The sequence below is a fragment of the Chaetodon trifascialis genome, chromosome 24 (assembly GCF_039877785.1).
Source record: "Chaetodon trifascialis isolate fChaTrf1 chromosome 24, fChaTrf1.hap1, whole genome shotgun sequence".
Lineage (NCBI taxonomy): Eukaryota > Metazoa > Chordata > Actinopteri > Chaetodontiformes > Chaetodontidae > Chaetodon > Chaetodon trifascialis.
Genome location: NC_092079.1, coordinates 3356652 through 3369477, shown reverse-complemented (window position 1 = coordinate 3369477; position 12826 = coordinate 3356652). Strand labels below are relative to the sequence as shown.

General features: G+C 44.4%; 1 protein-coding gene and 1 pseudogene across 2 annotated transcripts; both read right to left on the bottom strand.

Annotated features, from left to right (window-relative positions):
* Window positions 1-849: 849 nt before the first annotated feature.
* On the bottom strand, window positions 850-8425 carry LOC139328047 (NLR family CARD domain-containing protein 3-like; annotated as a pseudogene).
* Window positions 7245-12700, bottom strand: LOC139327856 (gastrula zinc finger protein XlCGF8.2DB-like). 2 transcript variants are annotated; one of them, XM_070957866.1, is made up of 3 exons: window positions 12588-12700; window positions 12149-12294; window positions 7245-9722 (listed from the first exon to the last, which is right to left on the bottom strand). In XM_070957866.1, the coding sequence occupies exons 2-3, from the start codon at window positions 12159-12161 to the stop codon at window positions 8635-8637; spliced, it is 1101 nt and encodes a 366-aa protein (XP_070813967.1). In that variant the 5' UTR covers window positions 12162-12294; window positions 12588-12700; the 3' UTR covers window positions 7245-8634. The 2 variants fall into 2 exon arrangements, with proteins under 2 accessions (XP_070813967.1, XP_070813966.1); XM_070957865.1 differs by lacking the exons at window positions 12149-12294; window positions 12588-12700 and adding an exon at window positions 10511-10977.
* Window positions 12701-12826: the final 126 nt, after the last annotated feature.

Genomic DNA, 12826 nt, shown 5'->3' with positions numbered 1-12826 from the left:
TCTCTCTGCTGTCATCAATACCGATCAGAACATATTGATCCGAATGATCAGTGTGAATCCTGGTCCACACAGCATCAGTCAACTGTTAGTTCCTCAAGTCAAACTGATGTTTAATGTCTGTTTTTAACATCCAAAACCCAAATGAGGGGCAGAGAATCAAGATGATTGACTGATGAATAAAGATCTGCAGGATCTGGACTCACCTGGAGACTCTTCCACAGCTCCCACAGACCATCAGAACAGCAAGTCCACCTGCAACCATCTCCACCATCCAGCACTCAATAAATAAAGTCAGCACAATAAACCAGCCTTGATGGAAGACACAATAAGAGAAATTATCTTTCATTTCATATCATTTCTATTATTTTGTGTTTTATTTTTGGTGATGATGAAGCCTCCTCAGTCCAGTTTTTCAACCAGTTTTTCTGTCGTTGTTTTTCCTCTTTTTACATCGAATACAAAGAAGCTGCAGGACAGAAAAACTCTATTAAAATCAAACTGATTTTTCTCAATAAATTCTGCATCTCTGATTGATGTTTATCAAGTTTTCTTCTTTTCCGTTGTTTCTCACATACCGTTGAAGTTTGAAGACTTTTCTAAAAGCTTGATGTTGTTGAGTAAAATGAACCATAAAAACACAACATGAAGTGAAACAATCAAGATGATATCTGATATTTTAACGGTTATCCGTCTCCTTGATTTCCCTAACCCTAACCCTAACCCTTCAATCATTTTCAACAGAATTCATTGATCAATTTATTCCAATAACCTGAAAGACTGAATGTGACTGAGATCCTGCACAGACTCAACTGATCTGTTCAGCAGTGTTTCTCTAATAGAAGACTCCTCCTACAGAGGACACAGAGACACTGAGGAATCAGACCTGGACCAGAACCCAAAGCCAGGATAAAGAGGTTCGGTGAATGTGGTGCTGAAGGTGTGGAGGTGGATCAGTGTGTCACAGGAGACGCTGTAGAAGGACAGAGTGCCAGCAGGACAGTCCACATACACTCCCACTCTGTTAGAGACAGAGGAGGAGATGGAGGAGGAGGAGGAGGAGGAGGAGGAGGAGGAGGAGGAGGAGATGGATGTTCTTCTGTTATTGTGACAGACAGAGTAATGACCATCAGCGCAGATCAGTCTCCAGGAGTGATCATTCCTTTCCTTCTGATTCTTCTGTAACTCACTGATACATTAACTCTTCCTCTCCACTCGACCTCCCAGTAACAGCGACCAGTCAGACCAGTTCCACACAGCAGCTGAGGACACCATTCAAACCTGTCTGGATGATCAGGATATGACTGATGCTCCTCCACACGTGTCATCGTCCTGTTGTTGTCAGACACTTTGATCTTTCTGTTCACTGTGTTTGTGTCCAGTTTGAGTTCACAGGAATCTGATGGAGAGAAGAAGAAGAAAACAGCTGCAGTTACAGTATTGATCGATCAGCTGGTGATTGATGGACAGTTTGATGATGACATCAGAGATGTGAATGAGTGATGTCACAGTTTGAAGATGGCTGAATGTGCTCTGCTTTGTTGTCATCAGTCAAACTAAAGACACACTTACACTTCCTCAGACCTGGTCTCAATCATCGGACTCCAGCAGGCTCCACCCTGAAAGGAGGAGGGGGGTCAGAGCAGCACCTCCTCTTTCAGCATGCAAACATGGACGTTACATCACTCTCACACACACAAACACAACATGTTGATGCGGCCTGCTTCTCCCTCTTCAGCTCTGCTCAGACACTGACAGCGACACTGATTCTCTCTCATCATTAAATCTGCCTTCATCAGCTCATTTCCTCATTTCAATCTGTTGCTGACGTCTATTCTAAGCTGCTTCACTCATTGATCGCTCTCTTGCTCTCCCACCTGTGATGATTAATAATCAGTCTGACATTGTCTTCACTCAACAAACCAACAGAGCTTTAATCATTTATTATTGGACACGGTTCTCCTCGTCATGTCCCATATGTGACCGTGCTTCATGTGTTCATTACAAGTGTGGATACTGACAATAAATGAAGTTCACCAGAACAAGAAGAGCCACTTGATGTCTGCACATGGAAATATTGACAAGCCATGTTTGCTGTGAAGACCATGTTCAGTCCAATTATTCTCCACTGATGAAGGAAGAGTCCAACATTTGGAGAAAAACACTTGAATGAAGCATCTCAAAAGTCCTGCTCTGTCATGTGGTTGTCAGGTTCCAGCAGTTTCAACTAAATAGAACTGCTTTGGAGTTATTGGAAGCTTGTTTTTATGTCTTTTGAGGACAAAAAGGACATTTGTCACACTGACAGACAGTTCTTTTACCATGCAGAGATCTGTCCAAACTGCATCAATTATGACCAACAGGTCGTTATCATGTTTGTTCCTGGAGATGTTCTCCTTGAGACCTCCAACACAAATATGTCCTTTTCATGTTCAACCAGCGTTAATGTTGTGATCAAAGGAAAAAGGTTTCCTCCGTGTGTGACTGTTCATGTCTTACTCACATCCATCATCAACCAAAAAGACAGACAGCATGTTTCCAGCTTTTCCTCCACTTTCACACTGACTGACTGTGGCTGCAGCAGCCTCTTCATACCTGAGAGTGTCCAGTCTCCGGTGAGGATCCTCCAGTCCAGCCGACAGCAGCTTCACTCCTGAGTCTCCTGGATGATTGTAGCTCACATCCAGCTCTCTCAGATGGGAGGGGTTGGATCTCAGAGCTGAGGCCAGAGAAACACAGCCTTCCTCTGTGATCAGACAGCCTGACCGCCTGAAAACACAGAACAACACACATGGAAGATCATCTGAGGGTCCTGCTGTGTCCATCAAATCAAGAAGATTTGAAATTGTCTCCAAATAAATAAATCAATAAACTGAACGGCTGAATCAAAGTGTTAGGTCATTGTGATCTCAATGTCAAAGTCTGCAGTCATGCTAGCAGCTCTGTGAGGCTGCACTTAGACACAGCAGTGCTTTGAGACAAATGCTAATTTCAGCATGCTAACATGCTCACCATGACAATGCCTGCATGTTCATGTTCAGCAGGTACAGTGTTTGTTTCTAATGAGCTAGTGAGCAGTAAAGACAAAGTACAGCTGAGGCTGATGGGAATGTCTTTAGTTCTGCAGGTATTTGATCATAAAACAAAATACTGAACACTTTAAAATGTTAACCTGATGATGGTGCTCGATGAAACATCAGAGGATCAAAGTGATTAGAATTCATCCTGAGGGGAACATGAACGTCTGAACATGTGGAGGTCTGACTGACTGACCCACATGACCATCCACAAAGACATGCTGTTGGCATGGTGTTTCTGAAGAGTTCAGTTTCAATGTTAAAGGTCATGCAAACTACTTCAAAGTCGACAATGCACTTCCTTGGGTCATCACCATTACATCCACCAAGTGGGAAGTCGATCGGATGATGATCGATTAGTTGTGGAGAAAATGGAGGGGCAGACCGGCAGAGAGAGATTTGTTGTTTTGTCATTATTAATCACAACTGAATCAGGAATAAGGAGGCATCTTTATGGTTGAGAGCAGTAATCAAAGGAACATAAATGAGGACCTCCATCTCAGCCTGAGTTCATTCATATTTGATTCTGTACAGCAAATGAAGCTGAATTCGTTTAAGATACATTGAAAAAAAAAACTGGAGGGAAAAAAAATCTACCAGTCATCAGAAATGACATTAGAGAAGCTGAATAAACTGTATGAACCCAAACAGTAACTTGATCTGACCTGAGAGTTTGCAGTGCACAGTGTGGACTCTTCAGTCCAGCAGATAACAGCTTCAATCCTGAATCCTGCAGGTCGTTGTTACTCAGGTCCAGCTCTCTCAGACTGGAGGACTGGGATCTGAGGACTGAGGACAGAGCTTCACAGCTTCTCTCTGAGAGGTCACAGCCACTCAGTCTGAAGAGACACAGGAAGGAAACAAACAGTAAGTTAGATATCAGAGTATTTATTGATGAAGAAACTTCACTATCTCTGTACTTACAGAGCTTTGTTGGAGGCTTTGACCACTGGCAGCAGCTTCAGAAGAGCCTCCTCTGAAGCAGAGAATTTCTTCAGGTCAAACACATCCACATCTTTTTCTGATGACAGTAAGATGAAGACCAGAGCTGACCACTGAGCAGGAGACAGTTCATCTGTGGAGAGTCTTCCTGAACTCAAGGACTGTTGGATCTGATCCACCAGAGAACGATCATTCAGTTCATTCAGACAGTGGAACAGATTGATGCTTTTCTCCGCAGAGGGAGTCTCTTCAATCTTCTTCTTGATGTACTTGACTGTTACCCGATTGGTTTTTGAGCCACTTCCTGTCTGTGTCAGCAGGCCTCGTAGCAGAGTCTGATTGGTCTGCAGTGAAAGACCCAGGAGGAATCGGAGGAACAAGTCCAGGTGTCCATTTGGACTCTGTAAGGTCTTGTCCACTGCACTCTGGTGGAGATGTGTTAGTTCATTTCTAAATTGTTTAGACCACCAGGTTCTTCGTTCTTCTGACAGCAGATTGACTCCAGACTTGATGAAGGTCAGATGGACATGAAGAGCAGCCAGAAACTCCTGAACACTCAGATGGACGTAGCAGAACACCTTGTCCTGGTACAGTCCTCTCTCCTCTTTGAAGATCTGTGTGAACACTCCTGAGTACACTGAGGCTGCTCTGATATCGATGCCACACTCTGTCAGGTCTGACTGGGAGAAGGTCAGGTTTCCTTTCTGCAGCTGCTCAAAAGCCAGTTTTCCCAGAGACTCGATCATCTTCCTGCTCTCTGGAATCCACTGAGGATCTGACCCATCTCCTCCATCATACCTGATGTTCTTCACTTCGGACTGAACTACCAGGAAGTGGATGTACATCTGAGTCAGAGTCTTGGGCAGCTCTCCTTCCTCTCTGGTCTTCATCACATCCTCCAGAACTGTAGCAGTGATCCAGCAGAAGACCGGGATGTGGCACATGATGTGGAGGCTTCGTGATGTCTTGACGTGGGAGATGATTCTGTTGCCTGCTCTTTATCTCTGAACCTCTTCCTGAAGTACTCCTCCTTCTGTGTTTCAGTGAACCCTCTGACCTCTGTCACCGTGTCAACACACTCAGGAGGGATCTGATTGGCCGCTGCAGGTCGTGTGGTTATCCAGAGGCGAGCAGAGGGAAGCAGTTTCCTCCTGATGAGGTTTGTCAGCAGCACATCCACTGAGGTGGACTTTGTGACATCAGTCAGGATCTTATTGTTGGTGAAGTCCAGAGGAAGTCGACACTCTTCCAGACCGTCAAGGATGAACAAAACCCTGAACTCTTCAAACCTGCAGATTCCTGCTTCTTTGGTTTCAGGAAAGAAGTGATGAACAAGTTCCACCAAGCTGAACTTTTTCTCCTTTCTCCGCACATTCAGCTCTCTGAAAGTGAATGGAAATATGAACTGTATGTCCTGGTGGGCTGCGTGATCTTCAGAAATGCCTCTCTGCTGCTCCTCCTCTGCTCCTCATCCTCCCTCTGACGCTCTAAGCATTCTGGGTAATCTGAGCTCAGAACCGTCTTGATCTTCTTCAGCTCGTTCCTCACAAAAGAGACAATATTCTCCTCCAACAGCTGGAACAGAAGATGATATGAATGACACAAAGTGAAATCATGGAAGCAAACATCAGATCCATGTTGGACAGACTGACGGTCCACTGGTCTAAAAAGTGCAGCGTGGACATTATTGTGCACAGAACAGATGTGAAAGCAGCTGTTGTACATGTACAGACTAGAAATATGGAGTCCAGGTGAGTCTGATGCTGCCGGGCAGACTGACCACTGGGAACCTCTGAGCTCTCCTGGTGGACTCTGTGGAGGAATCATGAAGAATTAGCTCACATCATGTCCGTCCACACAGAGACAAACACCAGCTGAAGGTCCTTTGAGCCAAAGTGTTGATTCCAACATTGAATCAGATGGCCAGAGTCGTCTCTATTTCCTGAGGCGACTGAGGTCCTTCAACATCTGCCGGACTATGCTCAGGATTTTCTATGAGTCTGTGGTGACAAGTGCTATTCTTTATGCTGTTGAATGCTGGGGCAGTTGGCTGAGGATGGCGGACGCAAACAGACTCAACAAACTGATCCGCGAGGCCAGTGACGTTGTGGGGATGGAGTGTGACTCTCTGACGGTGGCGTCAGAGAGGAAAATGCTGACTAAGCTACGGACTATCTCGGACAACGTCTCACACCCACTTTGTGATGTGCTGGCCAGGCACAGGAGTACGTTCAGTGAGAGACTCATCCCACCAAAAGTCAAGACTGAACGCCACAGGAAATCATTCCTGCCTGTGGCCATCAACCTGTACAACTCCTCCCTCTGAATGGCCCTTGGACTTTTCACTGCCTGATATATTATACTGATACATACTTCCAAATTCAATTTTGCACATCCTTTGCACATCCGTGCAAAGACAGCATTGACAGCTGGGATAGGATCCAGCCCCCCCGCAACCCCGAAAGGGATAATCGGTATAGAAAATGGATGGATGGATTTTGTTGTATAAAGCATTAATTTTTTTTTTTTAAATATATATTTTCTTTCTCTTTTCTTTCCTTTCTCATTTCATTCTTGTATGGAGCTCTGCAACAAAAACAATTTCCCCTCAGGAATCAATGAAGGAATTCTGATTCTGAACAAATACAACTTAGTGAAGGATAAACATATCCATGAATTAAGTCAACCTTTAACATATCACCAGTCTAATATAAACAGACAATCATCAAATGAGGTAGATAATGAAAGATTACAATCATCTCTCTCTCTTGTTACACTGGTACACACTTTAGCACACTCAGCGCACAGATCTCAGACTTGCCTCACTGTCAAGTCACCATCATTTGAACATCTTGCTTCTGGTAACCGAACTGGCATGACGCTCTTATTATTTAAGTCCGTGTGCTACTTCCGGTATCAATTTGCGTTAAACATCGACGACAAATGCTACTTGAAACTAGTTACGCCGCATTTTAGTGCAGCGACAACACCCCTTAAACTGTACTTGAACCAGATAATGAACATGTAACAATTCTCTCGACTTATGCGAAAACCTAAGGGGACTAATACTACGCTTTACTCTAGATTACGGGCGGATTGGATGCGCGTAATGATGGATCACCCCAGAGACTAGTCAAACAATTAACCACATGAATTTAATGCACAAACATTAAAAAAAAAAAAAAAAAAAAAAAAGTTGAAATTATTAAGTCACGAAAGTGCTTCAGTAAGTTCCAATTCCCTCATTTATTAATGCAAAACCAACTTCAATCGTATCCGCTGTGGGATGGCATCAAACAAAGACAGTGTGGCGCGGTGCTGCACAATTTCAAAACAAGATTGACACATCCATTCAGCACATTGAGGGTTTTTCTTTTTCCAGTTCGTCAATATAAATAAATTAATCCCGAAGAGACCATTCCCCTCCCCAGAAGTCCAAGTCCAAAAGAAAAGAGCAAAAAAAAAAATCCACTGAGAGAGGCGGGTGTGTGGTGAGTGCCGTAGCTCCGTCCTGTCAAACAACTGCGCTATCTCACCAAACATTGCGTTGGCGATCTGGTCCGCTTGTGATGCTGCAGAGGCCCCTTCAACCCCCAAAAGCCAATCGATCCCTCGGTTTAAGATCCACCAGCCAAGGAAAGTAGGTTGATAGTTCTTTCATGCCACCGACCTCCAAAACGCTCTCTTCCTCTCTTTCTCCCCCTCTTCCACCTGTCACTTCCCCTTTTATCATTTCTGAATCACTCATAAAATAATATAATTAATAAAGAAGTCTTTCTCATAGCCCATCTGTTCATGTTGCATCATTATGGCCACAGACAATATTCATTACTAAAAATAAAGGTAAAGGGAGATGACAATCAGAGAAAAAGAAAACACAAAGTCACTCCCTCTCCATCTCAAAACACCTTCAGCAAGGTGGACCTAGGCCCCCAATACTAACACTAACTTATATAATGACAGTGTACACAGTACAGTAACAGTATAACTAATAGAACAAAGAAACAAAGAAAAGCAGATTATATTTGGTGAATTAAGCACTACTCATTATAACTGTCTCGTGTCGGGTATCTGAAACCTGACCACTACTAGTCTCTCGAAGGCAGTATGGTTCTGTGGTCGAAACCCAGACAAAAATGCTTATGAGAAGATCAGAGTTTTGTCATTTTACAAGCTAGAAACACGGGAAAAGCATTGATACCATCCAAATTGTGAGTTTAGTGCTGTGGGAACATCCAAAGTTTTTAACGCCTTCATCTGGTGTGGAGCTGTAAGGAAAGATTAGCATCTGCATGCCAACAGTTTAAATAATAAGTGACCCTTTGTCGTTGACGTGTCCTTACTCCCCAGACCTCCTGTAGGGATGCAGGGCAAAAGGGGTTCGGGCCAGACATCTCGTCTCCCGACATTTACGCCTTCCTGGAAAGAGATTAAATCAGGAACTCTTAGTCGTTGGAATGTCTTTCCACCCCTCCTTCCCTCCTGAAGGGACCAGAAATAAAACGATGTAAAGAAGCAGGATGTGTTTTAGAGTCTGGATCACAGTTTTGAACCAAATCTTGACCTCAGAGCTTTGGTCCTGATGGAAGAATTTGTCTCAACAAGCATCTCTGCAGCTTCATTTATTTCCGCTGCTCTCACCGGCACACTTGTGCCTTTTGGCATGAGCGAGCGCACTGAATCTTCTATCACAAACGCTGCAACTAAATGGCTTCTCCCCCGTGTGGACAGTGACGTGTCGTTGAAGACGCTTCTTTAGTGCAAAGCTTTTACCGCAAACTGAACAACTGAATGGTTTCTCTCCTGTGTGGACTCTCATGTGTATGGACAAAGAGCTTCGGACTCTGAAACTCGCTTTACAAACGGAGCAGCTGAAAGGTTTCTCTCCCGTGTGGACAGTCGCGTGTCGCCGAAGACTTCGCTGCTGTGGAAATCCTTTACCGCAAACGGAGCAGGTGAAAGGTTTCTCTCCCGTGTGAACAGTCGAGTGTTGTTTCAGATTGTCCTTTTGTCTGAATGTTAAACCACAGACGGAACAACTGAAGGGTTTCTCTCCTGTGTGGATACTCATGTGCCTCGTAAAATTTCTTCTGAACTGAAAAGTTTTCTTACAAACTGAGCAGCTTAAACGTTTTCCCTCTGAATGAAGTTCCATGTGATTCCTTAAGGAGTTCTTACGTTGGTAACTTTTACCACAAACTGAGCAACTGAACAGTTTCTCTCCTGTTTGGACTCCACTGTGGTCATCATTGTTCTGCAGAAGGTTTAAACCTGACCGAGGTTCTCTGGTCTCCTCCCAATCACAGCTGTCATCGGTCTCAGGTTCAGAGGACTGAGACGTCTCATCGTCAGTGTCTGGTTCTAAATGTCTGTCTGGATCTGAGCTCCTGGCTGCTTCTGGTCCTCCACAGTCCTCTCCATCAGCTTCTGTCTTCATGTCTTCAGTGTGTCTCTGATGAAGCTGTGAGCACTGAGGTTTCTCTTCATCCTCTTCTTCACTCTTCACAGGGACAGGAGGGAATGTGGACTTGGTGATAGCGGCTTCCTCCGGCCCTGGAAGCTGCTGTCCCTCCTGACTGGTCCACAGTTCCTCCTGTTCCTCCTTAACATGTGGCAGCTCTGTTGGGTCCTCCTGGTCCAGACTGGGGCTCCACTCCCGCTGCTCAGGGGGATCCTCTTCTTGACTCGCTGAGAGCAGCTGGACGTCTGTGGAGGAGCATCAAATACAAACACACCTTTTAGAAAACGGTCATTTCCTGTTAGCATTGAAACCACTGACACCTCTGCTTCCTTCAGTGTGAAGACATGCTGCACATGTGGAAGTACAGATCTGGAAATCAGTTCAAACTAAAACAAAGTACAAACATATAGAACAATTGATGTTTGTTTCGTAGTCCATCCACCATTCAACTCTTCCTTTTCTAAAAAAGTAATGTAGCTCTCATTTTGTGCAGCTCATCAGCGTCAGCCAGAAAGACGTCTTTGTAAAGTCTGAAACTTTGTAAATGGAGGAGTGGAAACCCCGATTGAGGAGATGGACGTAATCCTGCAGATTCTGAATAAAGTCATGTTCAACCAGCAAAGTGTTCGTCGTACTATTACAAGCAGTAGTATTAGTATTGATGGGCTGAGCGCTGTATGGACTGTTTTTTAATGGGATGTCGGTCCACACTGCTTCGGAACACCTAAGCCTGAGTCCTCTCATATGAACTCACACGTGACTGTCTGTGTCAGACAGAAATATCCGCATGAAGATGATGACACGGACAGATGAGACACAGAGTTCACACTGTCTCACTTCAGACTGATCACAACATACAATCTGGAAAACGGCTGCAGCCTCAACGCAGACGCTCATTTTTCTTAAGACAACAAAGAAAGGAGCCTTTAGAAAGAGCACAGTCTCACAACTTCAGCTCATTTTACGCTCAAATAAATCATGTCCTGCTGCTTTGCAGCAGTTTGCACTGAGAAAACGCAGCAAAGAGTCAAACCTGCTTTGTGTAACCGGACTTCAGGCTTGAAAACAGCGTCCAGTAGTTTTCGTTGTCGACAAAGTTCCTCCTCGTACTCTGCTATCGTTCTTTCAAACAGCTCAAATTTCTCTTCAGCAGCCGCAGTTAGTCGCTGCTTGACAAAAGCTCTCAGCATTTGGACTTTAGACATTTTCACTGCTTCACAGCAACTTTTCCTCCAGACACACTCCGTTAAATACTGTCTGCTCACTCCGGTCTCCTCGCAGCGTGAGGCCGGGCTCTGTCTACTTCCTGCTAGGAGGCTAACATAACTTCCGGTATCACTGTTGACTAACAGGCGACGAGTCTGCGGTGAATCACCGAAGAAATCCACACAGTCCACTTCAACAAGTTCATCCACACATACAGACTCTACTGGGTCACTGCGACTGAATCTGATGAAGACAACGTCATACGGAACGGAAGAAATGAGCATGTTAGCCGCAGGAAGTGCCACTGCTCCCCGTTCCGTTGGTTCAGAAGAAGAAAGTTCGCTGATTTTCAAAATAAAAGTTTCCAAATTTTCATTTTAAAAATTGAAAAATACTTTGAAAAACAGTAAAACTACCACTAAAAAAAAGAACCAAAAAAGTGTAAATTCAGTCAAAATCAGTGTAAATTGAACCATTAATTCTGCATAAAGTGACTTTTTACAGCTACTTCTAAATCAGAAAACTTGACAGCCACGCACTTCTGCTGACTGTATTGAACCTTTGTGACTTTTTTTTTTAAATCATAATTTAGAAATACAAATTACTACAGTGCGATACAATACCGTATAATAACAACCGCCAGGGGGTTACAAACGTTCAGAGGCAATACTTCAAAACGTCATACTACACAAATACATTAAAAAGAGCACATAAATCAAAAGTCTTGATGGATTTAATGTTAGTGGAATGTTTAATAGTCTTCATATATTGTTTGGCCTCATTAACGAAGACAGAAAGGAGTGGTTTATGATTCGGTGGAACGGTGGCACAGGAGTCCCGATCGGTCGGGCAGCTCCCTCTGGAATGCCCCGGTTGCTTGGAACCCCAGTGTGGTCAGCACCTGTATGGGCACAGGCAGCGCAAGGCTTCTCGCTGTGTTGCGCTCCAAGGCCGGCCGCAGCTCTGCGCACAGTTCCAGGACGATAGCCCTCGGGAACCTAAAGCGGCTGATGAGCCAGTTGTCATCATGTGCCAGTAAATCGTCTCTGTCTCTGACCACACGCTCTTTTCTTATTGCACCATTTGCAATATCTTCTAATACTGCGAAGGCAACCATTGTTTTTAACGGTATTTTTAGCACCACTTTGCGCATGCTTTTATATCCACTCATGTAATTGCAGACACGTGTGTTAAATGTTTATCAGTGTTAATTGTTCATGTGCACATCCCAGCATCACCTCTAAGTGTCGCCAAAGGATCCACAGCTGTAGAAACGTGCGTACGCTAGCCATGAAGTTGGCGCGAGGCACCTCACACTTTCACGGTCATTTCACTCTTGATACATCTGACCTTTTGCTCCTTTTGCTCCTTTGTGACTTATGCACATATCTTCCTCTGGACGGCCTGGCTGATGGCGGCCATGGTGAACAGCTGACTCCACTGAGCATCAGGGTGATGGACTCACCCTCCTCCACCATCACCTCCAGGACGTCCTCGGGTGTCAGAGTCTCTTCTCCCTGGACACTCACCAAACGTCAAGCCTGGATCCGGCCCCGGCCTGGGAGACGGCAGCATGCTGTCCTCGGGACGGACCTGAGACTCCACGGCATACTGAGGACAGAAGGGACAGAGGAGTGAGAGACACAAGAGGATACCACAGGACCGTCCACAAAGAGTCTTCCTGCTGCTCTCAACACTAAAAACATTTTCTATGATTTAAGACTCATTTATGTTGCTTTTGATCAAACTGTGCTACTGCTCTGCTCTCAGGGAGAAGAAATCAAATAAAGAAAAACAGTCAAAAAAGATGAATTTTAACAAACCAATAAATTAGTTTGAGAACTGATTTATCGGTTTGAGTCATTTTTTTTACTTAAAATAAAGTCAGAATTTAATGATTCCACTTTCTTTAAGTTGTTTCTTTGAGTTTCCAGATCTTATTGTCCCAAAGGGCTGGTGATGAGGAGAGAAGACACGCCTGAGCTGATCTGCCATCTTGGTTTGACACATTTCTGCTGCACTTCTGCCAGCTGACCACAGGGTGGCAGTGTGTGGACGACAAGCACAGTCAAATAAAGCTGCTGATTGATCTGTGAATTCTCCTCCACACATATACAGTTTTTCCTTCGTAATATTCATCGTA

What these genes read in the sequence shown, in the direction of transcription:
- LOC139327856 (XM_070957865.1), bottom strand. Translation starts at nt 10,967, where the DNA reads ATGCTCATTTCTTCCGTTCCGTATGACGTTGTCTTCATCAGATTCAGT. An exon ending in AGTCCGGTTACACAAAGCAG is followed by an intron (nt 9,723 to 10,510) that starts GTTTGACTCTTT and finishes GCTCCTCCACAG; the next exon opens with ACGTCCAGCTGCTCTCAGCG.